The sequence below is a fragment of the Mytilus californianus genome, unplaced genomic scaffold (genome assembly GCF_021869535.1).
Source record: "Mytilus californianus isolate M0D057914Y unplaced genomic scaffold, xbMytCali1.0.p SCAF_1, whole genome shotgun sequence".
NCBI classification, from domain to species: Eukaryota; Metazoa; Mollusca; class Bivalvia; order Mytilida; family Mytilidae; genus Mytilus; species Mytilus californianus.
The window spans coordinates 16,719,568-16,736,873 of record NW_026262581.1 but is presented as its reverse complement, the minus strand read 5'-3'; the positions used below and the strand labels follow the sequence as shown (position 1 = coordinate 16,736,873).

The window sequence follows — 17,306 nt, the reverse complement described above, 5'->3', positions numbered from 1 at the left end:
CTCAGCATGGGTTTAACACTGCCAAACATGTAGTCTGTGTTGACAGTATTTTCTGTCGTCCGACAGTGAGCTAATGAGTTACAGACGTTAGAACGCTGTCGGGATATTAAACACCTTTAACAGATCTGTTTTGTTATTGAATTATTTCCAATTATTTCTTGACGTTGTTGTCTCATGTCCATCTTTGCCACAAATAAATAATAATAGTAGTCATATCAATTACAATGAAATATGTAGAGAGCACTTTTTGTGTATTTTCATCAAAAGTTTCATTTGTTTATTCCTGTAACAACAATAGTAAATATAAAATAAAGAAAATAGAAGATAAATAGATGTTGATAAAAAAGTAAAAAAATACACATAAATATTTTCATAAGTAAGGGAAAAAAAGATATATATATATATATATATATACAGAGATACAATCACAATGCATAATATGTGTTCATTGAACAATTATAAAGACAAATCTATCACCTTTTGAAATACTGTTTAAATATTTATCTAAGTCATAATTTATGAATACATAGTTCTAAAATCAAAACAATTCAAACATTGCAAAAACATGATGCTTTTATCAGTCGAGCAATACACAGGTGTGTTTGTCGTATTATAATTTTCATTGGAGAATGTTATGTGCCTTTAACATATAGATTAATCTCTTTCTTGTAGTGTTTTTGGAATGATGGTGTGCCTTTAACATCTAGACTAGACAAATCTCTTTCTGGTATACCGGGCATATATATATATATCATGCATAACATACAGCCTAGTTCGTTATATAAGTCAACTTAAACACCCATGCCCATGGAGAAGGCAGCTTATTCCATGGTATATTTTGTAGGGTAATATTCATCCCTTGTCCACCAGGTCCTGATATCCAGTTGACTGTTCCCTCATATCCAAGCATAGTGACTTGTGTAGATTGAGAAGGTATTGGTGCTCCCAATACCAATACAGAATCGTCTGGCCATGTAAGCATTATTGCATATACCATGGTACCATCATTTTCTGTTTTCTTTTTCGTGTACCTTTACAAAATATGACAGTATATCACAAAATATATTTACTTATTCTTTGATATATAAGTTTAATTTTAAATATAATTGTTAAAATCGATTAAAAAAAATCTAATATTAGTAATATAGAAGATTAAAATTGTACGATGATGATGAGGTGATGACGGATGTGTTCAATGTCCAGTGGCAAATATTTCATGTCTGTTAATGTGAATATGAACCATGATTTGTCCTAGACCGACACGCTGTCATTGTCGAATTTTTAACATGATAGATCACAAGGTATCAATCTGCAGGAAGACATGTCTTTATACTCGGACTCCTATTTCTCAGAGCTGGCTAGTTTTTGCTCTTACTCCCGAATGATGTGTGCTTGACAGAGAAGCAGCAAATACCAATATTTTAGTTTTTGGTTTGGCACTGCAATGGATCGAACAAAGGACCTCCCGTGCTTGAGGCCAACACGCTTCCGTGAGACAACCAAGGTAGTCTGTATATATTGAAAAAGAAATAAAAAGTGATATTTTAATATCATTCTTAATTCAACAATGATGTTACCCTGAATCTACTGAAACAAATATTCAAATGACACATAGGTCAAGAAACCAGGTAAACTCTTGCAATATATAAACCATTACCAGACATTTTTTGTAGTGAAATCATTTTGGTGGCTCCAAGGTACTGATCCGTAAACACCTTCTCCATTTATTTTTAACCAACTTCCAAACTGTCGTAATCTTTCCGCAAATACTGGAATAATTGTTCCCTCCTTCGTTGGACCAATATTCATCAGCATATTGCCACCACAACTGAAAAAAAATCGAGCATAGTCAGTAAACATGGTCAGTAAACATGGTCAGTATACATAGTCAGTATGCATAGCAATACAACGTTTGACTACCATTGGCATGTTTCCACTGCAGTCAGCATTCTTTTCTAACATGGGTATAAATATGGAAATGATATGTAATTATGATGACTCGAGTCCGAACAAATAGAATGTTTCCAATATAAAAGTCATATCAAAATACAAATCCTAATTTTTATCAATTTCTCATGATTTTCCAATATATTCAAAATGAAATACAAATTAAAAAAATGTAAATAAAAGGAGATGTGGGGGATGTTGGATCAAACTTCAATGAGACAACAAACTAAAAACAAAAACGAGTCAAAAGATCTCTAGCAGTCAACAAAAGACATGTCTAGTTAATTTGTCAAGCTCGTAATCGCCAGTCTAGAAAAGTACTGAACAAAAGTTTTTTATCAGTGGCAATCGACAAAAAAAAACCCAAAACAAATAAAATATGGTTAAAGACTGGCGATATTCCTGGTTTGTTTTGACAAGGCGCATTACTATATGGTGAGATTAGGTAAAGTTTTAACACTTAACCTCAATTTCAAATCTTTTGTTTGTCATTTGCAATTTTGTATTTACCTGATTGTTGATGCGAACGTTGAGATGATTTGGTTTATATCTAGATATGAATCAAGAGGAGCATTTCTACGGTATCCCCAGGAATGCCTGTCCACCGACATACAATCTTCCCATTTAAATTTCTGCAGTTTACCTTCAAACAAAAAATATTTATGTTCATTCAATTTCAAGACACGAAAATTTTGATGTAACACCGATCAATTATATATAAAATCAATTTAACCCATGGCAAATATAGTGTAGGAACATGCTTCAAAACAACTCGACAACAAAACTGATGCCGGCAATATTCCTCAAATTAGTCCCACCAAGTCTATAGACATCTGATATCTCACCAACGTTTTTTTACATTTCAACTTTAGCATTATCTTAACCATGTTAACATCTATGTTCTAATAGAATCGAGGATTCATTGCTCTATTCATTAGATTAAATCTCCATAACCCTCGACCGCCTAATCTTTCTTTTCTGAAGACCAAAAAAATGTGTGTAATTGACGTACATTAAACTTTTATAAAATTAACAGTATGTTATAAAATTCTCCATTACTAACCAGGATTCCATTTATCTCTGCAGGTCTTGTATCCCCCATGTTTACAGAAACATTCATGACACCAGCGGTCATTTGTGACAACACTGTCTTTCACAGGACTGCAATGAAAGTATATGTGAAGGTCCTTAATTTGAATAATATCACATTGATTTCCACAGTAGATGTAATTTTCGTCGCAAATTATAAAAAAAAAAACGTATACTAGTAACTATATGTATTCGATATTTACACGTTCTAATAATGTAAACAAAACGATCGTCGTTTTTTTCAAAGTTTTTAACAAATATTTTAAATAATTTGTATGGGAGCTCACTTATTTAGCATAAATAAGAACAATCACTTAACTCTTTTGGCAGTCAAGATGGATAAGCAACATTTTGAAAGAGGAAGTAGTTTTTCATTGGAAGCCAATGCATTGGCATTATAATCCAAGCATAGATGATCATATAATGATTATTCTGTAATTTTGTTGCTAATAAAAAATCCAAGAATATCATTTCTATCTTACTCGCAGGACCCTGTTGGAAACGCTTACCATCATCTTAATCACTGATCGAACTAGATATATCTCAATGAAAGCGATTAAATAATGATGGCACAACTCGGACTACAACCGAGAAAAATTCAATCTGATTAAAATACAGATCCTGTCCCAACGCTTCGCCTCGCCTAAAGTCTCGGTACCGACTGTTGACACTGACTTTGACAGGTAAATGAAAGGGGTCGTCTCAAATGTAACCCGAATAATGTCAGTCGTTATATTCCGCCGATCTCCGACTAATCTCCGATTGCTACATTAACCGATAGGCTATAGGCCGCTAGAGGGCGCAGAATTATTCGAGTTATCTCAAATGTGAATTTACGGGCACAGGCGCGTAGCTACGTTTACGTCAAAACGACCGGGCGTACACATGAATTTTGGAGTCAAAATATTGTAATCTAAATAAATTAAAAGGAACTGGTTAAAAGCACATGAAACTTGTAATTATTTCTTCAATGGTTTGTAATCGGAGATAAAAGTGACAAAATTTACTTTTTAATAAAACTTGAAAGGATCATATTATATACATGTACTTGTATTTGTTCATTTTCTGTCGAAGTCTGAATATGCTGTGAATTCTTCTCAGTTTCCTATTGTTTAAATCAGTCCATTATCTGCTGAGATACGACATGTAATTTGGTTTTTTTTATATTACCCCTGACCACATCTATGAAAATTACTTATTTCATGTGTCTATTTGCGAAATGTGTGATGATCATTCCAGAAACATTTCTACCATCTAATTCGTAGTTTTTGTCGACCGCTCAAAGGCTTTGGTGGCCATTTTTTAAATTGGATAGAGCTGTCAGATATAAATTTTGTAGTGAACCAGATAAAGAGCATTCCTAATTTGGTCATTTAAAAAAAATGTCGAAATTGCAATTTTTAAACCCTCCTCTTTATGTTGTCTATCTTGTTACTTAAACTAACGTAACATGATAGACAGTAACAATATAGACAAATTTCTGTATTTATGAATGCTGTTGTGAAATGATTATACTCCATTTGTTGCAGTGATAACGTTTTTCTTCTGCTGGCTTGGTTTCCAACATGTATTTGCACTTTTTACAAGTGTAATATTGTTGTCATTTATAAATTTGTTGGCAACAGCATAGACATGACAAAAGGGTACGCACTTATTTTTTACTCGAGCTTTTGAATTTTTTTCTCTACACTGTGATGAAAGAAAAGTGCCGTGCACAATTTTTAGGATCTTTGTGCTTTTAAATCATTACTGAAAGGCTTCATATCCAAAAGAAGAAATAATTTACCGGTTGATCTAGTATTGGTTACAGGAAGCTTAACACTCCTACCTAGGAGTCTACTTCCGGAAGAAGAAGAAGAAGAAGATAGACATGCATTTCATCAACGTCGATTGAAATTAGTTTAAAAAAAACGTGTTACATAGAATAATAAAGTAACTGTGATTTGTCATTAGAGTTAATATAAACATTCTAAATAAACAGCTGCGCCATGAGCGCATGATACGCCCGTCGTATTGTGTGTGAATTTTTATGCAATAAGCATAAATAGTTTCTGACATACGGCGTGACATGCGAAAACCCCCCCTTTTTTTTTTACAAAAAACTCAATATCTCTTAAATAAAATTTTGAATCAAAACCAAAAAGTATACAGATCTTTAGATTAATATAACTAAGAAGTGTGTAAAATTTTAAGCAATAATCATAAATCGTTTTTGAGATACGGCGCGACATGTGAAAAACCCCTCCCCCTTTTTTTACAAAATACTCAATAACTCAAAAATAAAATTTTGAATCATCACCAAAAAGTATACAGATCTTAAGGTCAATATAACTAAGAAGTGTGTAAAGTTTTAAGCAATAATCATAAAATTGTTTTTGAGATACGGCGCGACATGTGAAAAAAAACACACACCTGTTTTAGTTACTAAGTCCTGTAACTCAAAAAGTTTTAATCTTATTTTCACCAAAAAGTAAACAGATCGTTTGACCATCATGAGAAACAACTATGTTAAGTTTCATGAAATTTGGATAAGTCGTTCTCAAGTTACGGTGCGACATGTTTACGCCGGACAGACAGACGGACAGACGGACAGACAGACGGACGGACGCCGGTCATTTGTATACCATAATACGTCCCGTCAAAAATTTGACGGGCGTATAAAAAGTTAATTTTGCAGATTTCAAGGCAATCAGAAAACCAGCAAAAAAATATAATATGAAATTTGTTACCTTGACACTGCATGCATGCACATAAATTACGTATAAAACTTACTTAAATATTATATTTTAATCTCATATAAATGGATATAAATCGTGTTTATTGAGTTAAAGACTCATAAATGCTTCAATTTGTCATTTAAATATTTACAACTACGTTTTTCATTAGAAATACAAATTTTAGCATAGGTGTACTGAATTGTTTTTTTAAATGGCATTTACACTAAGTTTGGTTCAAATACTTTTTAAGCCTGAAAAGACAACGGACAACAACGGATGCCTAGTGATCATGACATTAACTCACATACCATTGACCCAATGAGCTAACAAAAGGGGGATACGATTTGTGAAATTGTATTTGACAGTTTATTGTTTTATTCTAACAGGTATTTGCAACTTTTACCTTGAAATGCAAATCGTTTACTCATTTTTCCTGTTGAAGTTGGTGTAAATAGTCGGTACCGAGACTTTCTGTAAATCTCTTGTAAGCGAAGCGCGTATCCATGCTATGTATTTTAATCAGATTGAGAAAAATTAAGATTGGTTTTGGCGAATAATTGGTGGTCGTGAACCGCATATGGGCAAGTTGCTGTCGAAAAATGTGCCACTGAGATTTGAAATATTTCTAAATTCCATATTGCCAGGTAATCAGTTTGGTTTTAACATCAACATCATTGGTCAGCTTTGAATCCTTACCTGTCATTATACAACCAGGCAAGGAATTCTTTAGACTTGTAGTAAGAAGCTGGTCCTTGACCATCGGCCAGATCTGCCCATAATATCTCCGGTTTGTACTTGTTTACAAGTTCATATAGTTCAGGTAAAGCCTTTGTCTTAACGGAAAAGAAGGTATTTATAATTTGATGAATACATAAAATTTCTCGTAGATGTGCACTAACAAACAATTTTTAATTATTTGCAACCTTTAATGAACTAAATTATAAGAATTAAAACGCCAATGGATTTTCAAGTTTTACGTGATAAACTATCATGCTTTTTTATTTTATTTATATCTAAAGTTTGTTTTTGTGTTGTAAAGAATTTGGTGATGATGACAGTTTCTAGACTTGAGGAGATTTTGTGCTTTATATATATTGTATAGACACTTGTCTATTGTTGACTACCGTATGTTGACCTCTAGATGTCCTTCTGGTCTTCGTGCTGTCACAATGACGTACATCCAATCGGTTTATGGACATGACTATATTAATACTAAGACTACGTAACTTACCAATACAAAGCTTTGTGTAGTGAAGTTGTTCGCCTTATCTTTCATATACAAGGGATGAAGCCATTCGGATATACAGTAGTATGTACCAAACTTTATATCCGTTTTATTCCTTATAGCATTAGCTAGGTCTCCTAAAATGATTGTATAGTTAATATCAAACTAAAATATATAAATGCTAATATAATAAAAGTATTGTTTTAAATGTTGTCAAAAGCTCGCATTTTCACTCTATCTACCAAAATGTTAGTCAAAAGCTCGCATGTTCACTCTATCTACCAAAAATGTTAGTTAAAAGCTCGCATGTTCACTCTATCTACCAAAAATGTTAGTTAAAAGCTCGCATGTTCACTCTATCTACCAAAAATGTTAGTCAAAAGCTCGCATGTTCACTCTATCTACCAAAATGTTAGTCAAAAGATCGCATGTTCACTCTATCTACCACAATGTTAGTCAAAAGATCGCATGTTCACTCTATCTACCAAAATGTTAGTCAAAAGCTCGCATGTTCACTCTATCTACCAAAATGTTAGTCAAAAGCTCGCATGTTCACTCCATCTACCAAAATGTTAGTCAAAAGCTCGCATGTTCACTCTATCTACCAAAATGTTAGTCAAAAGCTCGCATGTTCACTCCATCTACCAAAATGTTAGTCAAAAGCTCGTATGTTCACTTTATCTACCAAAATGTTAGTCAAAAGATCGCATGTTCACTCTATCTACAAAATGTTTGTCAAAAGCTGGTATGTTCACTCTATCTACCAAATGTTAGTCAAAAGCTCGCATGTTCACTCTATCTACAAAATGTTAGTCAAAAGCTCGCATGTTCACTCTATCTACCAAAACGGATAAACTACAGCATATTTTCTGTTTTATCAACTATAAGGACAACTTCAATTTATTTTTTAATGAACTGAATACAATCTTTTTTCTATTGTCCAAATCCAAGTATATGAAAGGTTATATTGGAAAAAGGAATCCAATGATTCATCCTTAGCACATGTACTAACCAACAAGGTCCCTGTTAGGTCCGACTGCTTTTGCATTCCAGTTGAAAGAATGGCTGGATGGCCAGTTTGGAAAGCCTTCGCCGTGTTTACTGGTCAGGACAACATATCTAAAAAGTGTTGCAAATGCATCTGTAAATATATATTTTCTAAGCAAGACGTAACAAGAGATATATAGTTCAAGAAGAACCAATGTCTTTGTAACAATTGTGATTGTATATATCAATGTAAACTAATTCATACAACACACATGAGTTTCTCAGAAATAAACGTAATCAAGCTTGTAGTCAATCAAGTCGAAGATGTTGGTCATAACTGAGATGTTGCTTACATATCTATATGCATAAGAGGCTCTAAGGAATGACTACGAATAGCAAATTACATAATCAAATCAAAATAGCAGTCAACATTTTTTTCGCTCTTCATCGGCAGAACGTGTCCACCTGTCGAACCTATCAATTAATTTATTGTTAATTTGTTCTTATCCCGGAGATTTGTGAAATATTTTTCGCTTGACATATAGCAAGCAACATCAATAAAATCTATCAAAAACTTGAGTTGACCATCGAGAATTGTGTTATATTATACGAGAAGACTGCAGTGGTTAAGTATTATATATATAGCATGCACTGATATGCCAAAAATATACTTAAACTTAACAATCTGGTGAACAGACGGACATTGATCAGGTTCTCCTTCCACAGTTCCATGTGTGCGATATTAAAATATGTAAACTTACCCTGCTCCCGAGGCTTTAAATATATCTGCCCATTCATCTGGATTAAAGAATTCTGCTGTGAAATCTGCAGCAAAGTCAGCATAGGTAAAATCAGGTCGGTAATTATGTTTCATGAAGTTGACTATATCAGGAGCTGGGTGCCTCGACTTCCATTGTGGCCAAAACCATTCATTATGAAAACTTGGAACAGAAAATACTCCCCAATGAAGGAAGATTCCAAATTTGGCTTTGTCATACCAATCTGGTAACGGTCTTGAATCTAATGAGTCCCAGTCAGGAGAATACTTTGCTGTTATTCCTTTGTGCTCGAAGAGAAAGCAAATTAATAAATAAACGATCGTAGCCATTATGAAAATAAAAAAGCTATATCACATGATTCGTATGATGCTTTAAATCGATTGAGCTTGAAACTTTTACAACTACCTGGTATTATATAAACACACAGGTAAAAATAGACATTTTGTTGAATATTCATTAGTTTCACGTGATTTTTGTGGTGAACCGATTCTTGTCTAACAAAGATTTCGATATTAGAAAACGAGTTTAACAGGTCAAGGAAAAACAAATGGGCAATTAAAATTTTTGATGTCCCTGTTAAACGAGTAGTTTTGCTAAAAAGTGGGAATGGTACAGTCAACTGTGATTAAAATGTTTAGTAGGACAAAGGTAGTTTATCCTTTCTAACAACCTTAATTCATGGATTTGAGGTCAAAGGAAAGTTGTATGTGGTAAAATACAAAGTTTTGGTAGTTTGATCTAATGTATAGATTCATTATAAAATCTATCATGACGCAGAGTAAAGGAGAAGAATAGTCTTTTAAGAACTTCTCAAATTTTATTACAAAGAGAAATGCAGAAAAACTGTGATCTCAGCCCACACACTGATACACCGCTACTCCAATTATGTGAAAAAATAATTGGATAAAAATAGGATTGAAGATGTACAATGTAATTTGGTATGAAAGACTCTTTGGAATATGTATGTAAGTCGAGTCAGCGGTTTATATTAGTAAAAGTATAAATTGCTAATAAAAGATGCCTAAACCATTTTTTTGTGAATATGTAGACGTTTCTATGTAATCGGCGAAATTCCAAATAAATAAGAGGCATGCAAGGATCATTAGAAAATTAACCTTCAATGAAATCAAGTTACTGGTTAAATAAGGAGTAGTTGTGGATACAAAGTGCGACTGGACGACCGACCAGACGGAAATAACAATTACTATATATCCCCGATAGGTTGATTGATGTGAACGCCACTTTCAGCACTATTGGCTATTTTGTTGCGGTCAGTTTTTATTGGTTGAGGAAGTCGGAGTGCTCTGAGAGAATCATCGACCTTCGGCAGGAAAACTGACAATTCTAGTCAATTAAGATTTGAGTCGGGCACACCTGCCACTTGCAGGGTTCCAACTCACAACATCAGTGTTGACAGGCTAGTGATACAGTAGTTGGACTACTTAGACCACTCGGTCTTCGTGGCCCCTCCCCGATAGTTATTAATTTCGGAGGTTCAATGATTCCGAATAAGTATATGCTTAAGATTTCGGCATTTTGAAGTTACTCTTTATTACGTTTTATGGTGGTGAATTTATCGCAGATGTTAAAATTTTAATGATGTTTTATTGCACAAACGCAAAAGAGGTTAGATTTAGAAAATATGCGCTAGTTAAAAATGCAATCCTAACTTAAGAGGATATTAAGAAAAATAATAAATCGACGTTTGAACAGAGAAATGTCCCCCAAAACAGCCATTTACAGATAAATTTTTGCGGGGCAGTGAAATTGAAAAAAATAATCTTAGTTACTTTAGTCCTTAGTCCCTTTATATATTGGTCCCAGTATCTGCATATCTGAAGCTGATAAAAAAACCAAAACAAACAAACAAACATTGGCTTTTAAGTTTTAAACAACTACAAATGTATGTGGTATAATTGCCAATGAGACAACTATCCACCAGAGTTCAAATGAAGTTATGAAAGCCATAATTGTCAACCGTACAGCCTTAAAAAATGAGAAAATCCCATTCTGTCTAGTCGTGTATAAAAGGCCCCGACATGAAAAAAATGTAAACTTTACAATTCAAACGAGAAAACCAACGGCCTAATTTATAGAAAAACAATTTACGAAAAACAAAAATGACAGACATGAACCAATGACAACTACTGACCTACAGGCTCCTGACTTGGGGCAGGAACATAAAGAATGTGGTGGTCTTAAACATGTTTGTGAGCGCTCAATCATCCCCTAACCTGGGACAGTGGTGCAATAGCACAACATAAGAACAAACTGTTGAAACAAGATGTTCGCTCCTTTTTTTTAAAAATAACAAGCCTTTAAAAGGTTTTTTGAAATTGATTAGTATATAAATAATGGAACATAGAAAGCAGGTCCATGTTCTTGTTTTTGAGATATTAGCAATTGAAAATTTGGCAAGAAATGATTCTCTCTAGATTTTTCATACAAAATTATGAAAAGAAAAGTGGGGGTTAGCGGGCAAAATGTTTAATGGCACTACATAGATAAAGCTAGAGGATTCCGTATATCTGACAAGAAGTCAGAAACAGGAGTAGCGAACATCCTTTTATTTTTAAGAAATATTGCTTGAAGAATTTCATATTTATAACGCAATTAATACCCAAGTTATAACCATGAGAACAATTACAAAAATAAGTCTACACTGGCTATCACTTATTTTTCTTTGTCGAGGACCGTGATTGTTCATTATTATTGATGTATTAAATTCCGACTAGATGATTGCCTTTGGAAAGTAACGTTCTTTTTAAATGAATGCTGAGCTGAGCTGCCACGTCCGATCAAATTTTGTGGTATATGGCTCTGTGATTGGCATTGGAAAATCATGTATCATGGACCCAGCATGTGTTAATTGGACTTCAGAAGCCGGGCCAGCGAATCTCCTCACCAAAAAAAAAACCGATTAAAAAGTCTTCGTAAGTTATACCGAAATGTTTATAACTTCCGAGTACTTTTACCATGGCCATAGAGCAGCCCTAAAGGAATTGAGGCAAATTAAGGGGGTCTGCGCTGGGGCAAGTACAAAATTTTCGGTGTATTGAACTTGCGTTTCAGAGACAATAGAGAACCCTATTTATTTACTTTTTTAACGGAGAATATCTTTTTCTTCGTTTCAGTCTTGGTTTTGGATTCTTTTTACATAAATCTGCTTGTTAATGTTGCAATAGTTAACAAATATTTCAGCCTAACTATCATTCATTGAAAATATATACCACCACCCCGCCCCCCCCCCCTTTTTCCTCGGGATTTTGTTTTGGGGGGAGGGGTTCAGTTAAATACAGTGGAGACTATTTTTGCCCCAAGTCCAATGGTTAACATAGATGTGACTTTTGTCTTTCTATCTCTTTTTAATCGTCCGTGTGTATGCTGCTTCAAACGGTACCGATTATAGTCTTGCTTGCCTCTATAGCCTATATAGGTAAAATGCATACTTATGGCCAGAGTCTACACCATGACATCCCCCCCTTTTTATGAGATAGATGAACCTTTGTAATTGTTAATTTAGATGCAAATGATGTGTACAACTTTCGAATTATAAAAATACAAGAATCTTGGGTTTGGTTGGTATTTTTTGTATTGAAACTTTCAGGAGGCCAGTTCGAGCACGGACCATCGTTTTTTGATAATAAAATTATTGACACATATTTTTTGAAAAATATGATATATTCAAAAAGACATATTCGAGTTTTCGACAACGAAGTGCTCAAATTTTACATGCATACATCACAGTTTTCCGAGTAGTGCCTCAGATCCACTGAACATAAAGTCGCTCTCTGAAAAGTTCCCAAAGCTAGATTAAATTAAACGACATTTCAAATACATATTCTAGATATTGGTTTTATTCATTCGAATCTAGAATGTCTGTGAAATTTCGCTTAGGTTGAATAAAAATGTTTTTTGAAGTTTTCGTAAAAATTTGCAACCAAACAATGGCGCGTGAACTTTTTGTGTGTTTCCCTCCAGCTGAAAACAAACTTATTACGACGAGTAACATACGTCCAGTGAATAAAAACGGAAAAAAACCTGTAGAGAAATGATATTTCTTCCGCTGCACAATTTAACGACGGTAGAATATTTTTCTATTGAGAAAAACTCGTAAGTTTTCTGTCAACATACCTTTGAAGACAAATCAGTCGGTTCTACTTTAACTATTAATATCTTTCTACTGTGTTCATTGAAAAATACACAGTTTATCTAACCTGCAAGATTAATGACTGTTGAGCAATTTGATATGCTATATGTGAATGTTTTTGATAGAATTATACTAAAAATTATGATAAAAGTCTTCGAAGAAGCACATAATCATTTTACCGAGATCGTGTAATGGATTTTACAAGTTATTTTAAGGGTGTCTTCGTCGAGGTCCGCGTTCGTCTATTATAAACTAAACGAGGCCTGAAATGGCGTTATTTTCAAATCGTTATTCGTAGTATAAACTTCGTAAAGGATAATACTTTGAATCGTTCAAAATGGCAGACGTAGCAGCACCAGCACCAGCTAAATCACCAAAGAAAAAGGCAGCAGCCAAGCCAAAGAAGCCTTCAGCACATCCTAAATACAGCGAGATGATTGGGAAAGCCATCGCCGCTTTGAAAGAACGTGGAGGTTCCTCAAGGCAAGCAATTTTGAAGTACATCATGGCCAACTTCAACGTCGGAAAAAATGCCAAGTCAGTAAACGCTCATTTAAAACTTGCACTCAGAGCCGGAGTTAAGAACAACAGTTTGAAGCAGTCCAAGGGAACTGGCGCATCCGGATCTTTCAGAATTGGAGAGGCAAAACAAGCTAAAAAGAAGCCAGCAAAGGCAAAGAAAACAGCTAAACCTAAGGCAGCCAAGCCTAAGAAGGCAAAGAGCACACCTAAGAAAAAGAAGGCAGCAAAGAAACCAGCTGGAGAGAAAAAGGCAGCCAAACCTAAAGCTAAGAAACCAGCAGCAAAGAAAGCAGCCAAGCCAAAGAAGGCAGCCAAGTCACCAGCTAAAAAGAAGGCAGCTAAACCAAAAGCCAAGAAGACACCAAAGAAGAAGTAAACTGTTCCAGACTTCAGTCTGCAGAGGCTATTCAGCCACCAAAAGCCCTTTTAAGGGCTACCCAATTTGTTCAAAAAGAATCTACAATTGTTGTACATCAGTTATCAAACTAAATATAGCTGAGCCCTACGCTGCCCTTTTCTTTTCTCTTCACTTTGCACTGTTCTTTGAAAATTTTTTTCAGTCAAATTATTTCCTTTTTTTGCTTCATTTCACTCCTTAAGAGTATACTATTTCTAACATTTATGCAGTTGCCTTTTGGGAAAATTATTTTTAGTAAGGAAATATTAAAGATACATCATTTTACTTTCACACACATATTTTTTGAACTGATTAAAATTCTTTCAAAACAATATTCGATTAAAATACAACCTAAGAATAAAGGAAGTGATAGTTTTTTTTTTATTTATTCTCTTTTTGGAGGGGGGGTGGGAATCACACATTTAAATTTCAACCGAATAAATCAGTTTTCTCATTATGTGATTTTTTTCTCCCTTCTTCTTCATGCTCAACTTGACTGAAATATTTAGAGGACTTTTTCTACAAGTATGCAATGTCAAAGGTTGCCATGGCCGCTCTCTATTTCATATCAAAACTAGTCAATGGGGAGGCAACTCTAAATTAAACTCAGTACTTTTTTCGGCACTAATATACTGTAAAAATGTGCACAATACAAAAGATGTATAGATGTATTGTCAACATACAAGTAAACAAAAAAAGAAAATGAATGCAGTGATGTTTGCCTGTTATTTTTTTATTTTTTTTTTTGGTCAAAATTACTACAATTGTGTATTTTAAAAAAGTTAGCAGGAAACTCTAAAGTATGGAGGTTTTTGTTAAACATTTAACAGTTCTGCAATTATTTTTCATTTTATTACATGCAGCTATATATAGTGCGAGTGTACTTACATTCATGTATCATCAGTCTTTTATGTTTGGACTCGCTTTTCGTCGTGGTTCTACCGCCGGTCTAAGATGTGTGTTTGGGGGTGGGGGAGAGTTAAAGGGGCGTTCATGTTATCAGTGACGATAGCTGATTATGTAACCATATTTATACTTTTCTTCACCTCTCGAATTTTCCTTTGTTTTACTCGTGTATGAAATAAATGCACCTACTTGCTTTTATGTTTCTTTCAAATGGGTTGTCCTGTTTGTTTTTCTCTTCTTTTTTTCTCTCTGTTTTTAGTGTTTTGACGACTTGTCTGTGTCTTTGTTATGTCATTTTAATCTGTTTAAAGCACGCGAGATGAATAAACCAGAAACAATACAGTGACGTCACATACGGAGCATGTCTACTGTTATGAACTAAAACAAGGATGGACGGACATTTGTAGAAAAGGCAAGAAAAAGGTTTATTTTTTTGATAACATGTATCATGCATTTTAAAGGATTGTGCACGAAATTGTAGGATTCGAATATAACAGAAGATTTGTTTCATATTTTTCATGTTGGGGCCTTTTATAGCCGACTATACATTATCGGTTTTTCTCATTGTTGAAGGCGTACGGTTGCCTATATATAATTTATTACATCCATTCATTTGAACTTTGGTGGATAGTTGTCTCATTTGCAATCATACCACATCTCCTTATTTTCATATTGAAATGACAGCAACTTAACGACACAGAAAAACATAGTCTACTAGTATATACATTCAACGTTTGACTGACAGTATTAAATGCGCTAATTTGTGTATACATTGAGAAACGCTTGTTGCTGCTGTTTTCAATTAAGACTACCCCAACACCCGGACACCAAACACACCTCTTTTCGCCAAAATATTTCACTTCATTTGTGATAAATACTTTATATTGAGATAGAGAAAAGGCGTTTAATGTCAATATGAAAAGAATAGCTTCAAATATGATAATTCACAAAAACATTTAAAGAAGAAAATAAAAAAGGAGATAGAAAGTAATAAAAAGCCCAAGAATGAAATATTTGATTATAGATTAAGTCCTCTATTGAAAATGTAAAATCTATCGATCTGGTGTTGTTGGGTTTCTGTCCCAAGGAACATGCCAAACTTGTCCTGTTATTTACGTTTCTAACTATAGCTGGAAAGAGGGTTAGGATTCACGTTTGATAGAAATTGATTCTTCTTTTTTTTTCTGGATTTGATACGACTAAGAGAGAACTAGAATAGTTTTAAATTTCTACTGGTTGTCAACACCATGGGGTTGGTCCTAACATGTAGAAAATAGTTCCATCATGCTGGGAATAAAAGACGACCTAAATAGTACTTTGGATTTTATATTAAAGTGTGTTTTCTATTCATAAACAACTAAATTTCATGTCAAACAATTACCACCCCCCCCCTAAAAAAAACAAAAAAAAACTCCACAAAAATGAAAAAAAAACAGAAAAAAGGTTTACAAAGTAAGAAAGAAAAAATAAACACAGCATGTTGAAACTTGTACTGACATCCATTAAACGCCATGCTAATTGGCCTTCACAGAAATCAACCGAGACAATAGAGAACCCTATTTATTTACTTTTTTAACGGAGAATATCTTTTTCTTCGTTTCAATCTTGGTTTTGGCTTTTTTTTTAAATTAAATCTGCTTGTTAATGTTGTAATAGTTAACAAATATTTCAGTCCAACTATCATTCTTTGAAAATATATACCCCCCCTTTCCTCGGGATTTTTTTTTTGGGGGGGGGGGGGGGGGGGTTCAGTTAAATACAGTGGAGACTATTTTTGCCCCAAGTCTAATGGTTAACCTAGACGTGATTTTTGTCTTTCTGTCTCTTTTGAATCGTCCGTGTGTATGCTGCTTCACCTGCTACTGATTTTGGTCTTATACTTGCCTAGCCTATATAGGTAAAGTGCATACTTATGGCCAGAGTCTTCACCGTGACACACATCCCCCTTTTTTAAAAGATAGATGAACCTTTGTAATTGTTAATTTAGATGCAAATGATGTGTACAACTTTTGAATTATGAAAATACAAGAATCTTGGGTTTGGTTGGGTTTTTTTGTATTGAAACTTTCAGGTGGCCAGTTCGAGCACGGACCATCGTTTATTGATAATAAAATTAATTACACATATTTTTTGAAAAATATGATATATTCAACAAGACATATTCGAGTTTTCGACAACGAAGTGCTAAAATTTTACATGCAAATGGAAATAAAAGCAAAGACGCACCATACAGCACAGTTTTCCAGTGCCTCTGATCCACTGAACATAAAGTCGCTCTCTGAAAAGTTCCCAAAGCTAGATTAAATTAAACGACATTTCAAATACATATTCTAGATATTGGTTTTATTCATTCGAATCTAGAATGTCTGTGAAATTTCGCTCAGGTTGAATTAAAATGTTTTTTGAAGTTTTCGTAAACATTTGCAATTTCTACTGGTTGTCAACACCATGGGATTGGTCCTAACATGAAGAAAATAGTTCCATCATGCTGGGAATAAAAGACGACCTAAATAGTACTTTGGATTTTATATTAAAGTGTGTTTTCTATTCATAAACAACTAAATTTCATGTCAAACAATAACCCTCC

General features: G+C 34.0%; 2 protein-coding genes across 2 annotated transcripts; one reads left to right on the top strand and one right to left on the bottom strand.

The window, feature by feature from the left end:
• Positions 1-234: 234 nt before the first annotated feature.
• On the bottom strand, positions 235-9,165 carry LOC127700251 (alpha-L-fucosidase-like). Its single transcript, XM_052203677.1, has 8 exons — positions 8,727-9,165; positions 7,991-8,097; positions 6,985-7,115; positions 6,450-6,586; positions 3,011-3,108; positions 2,458-2,590; positions 1,658-1,828; positions 235-1,031 (listed from the first exon to the last, which is right to left on the bottom strand). The coding sequence occupies exons 1-8, from the start codon at positions 9,071-9,073 to the stop codon at positions 770-772; spliced, it is 1,386 nt and encodes a 461-aa protein (XP_052059637.1). The 5' UTR covers positions 9,074-9,165; the 3' UTR covers positions 235-769.
• A 4,036-nt stretch (positions 9,166-13,201) lies between these two features.
• On the top strand, positions 13,202-13,823 carry LOC127700431 (histone H1-delta-like). Its single transcript, XM_052203895.1, has one exon. The coding sequence runs from the start codon at positions 13,232-13,234 to the stop codon at positions 13,790-13,792; it is 561 nt and encodes a 186-aa protein (XP_052059855.1). The 5' UTR covers positions 13,202-13,231; the 3' UTR covers positions 13,793-13,823.
• Positions 13,824-17,306: the final 3,483 nt, after the last annotated feature.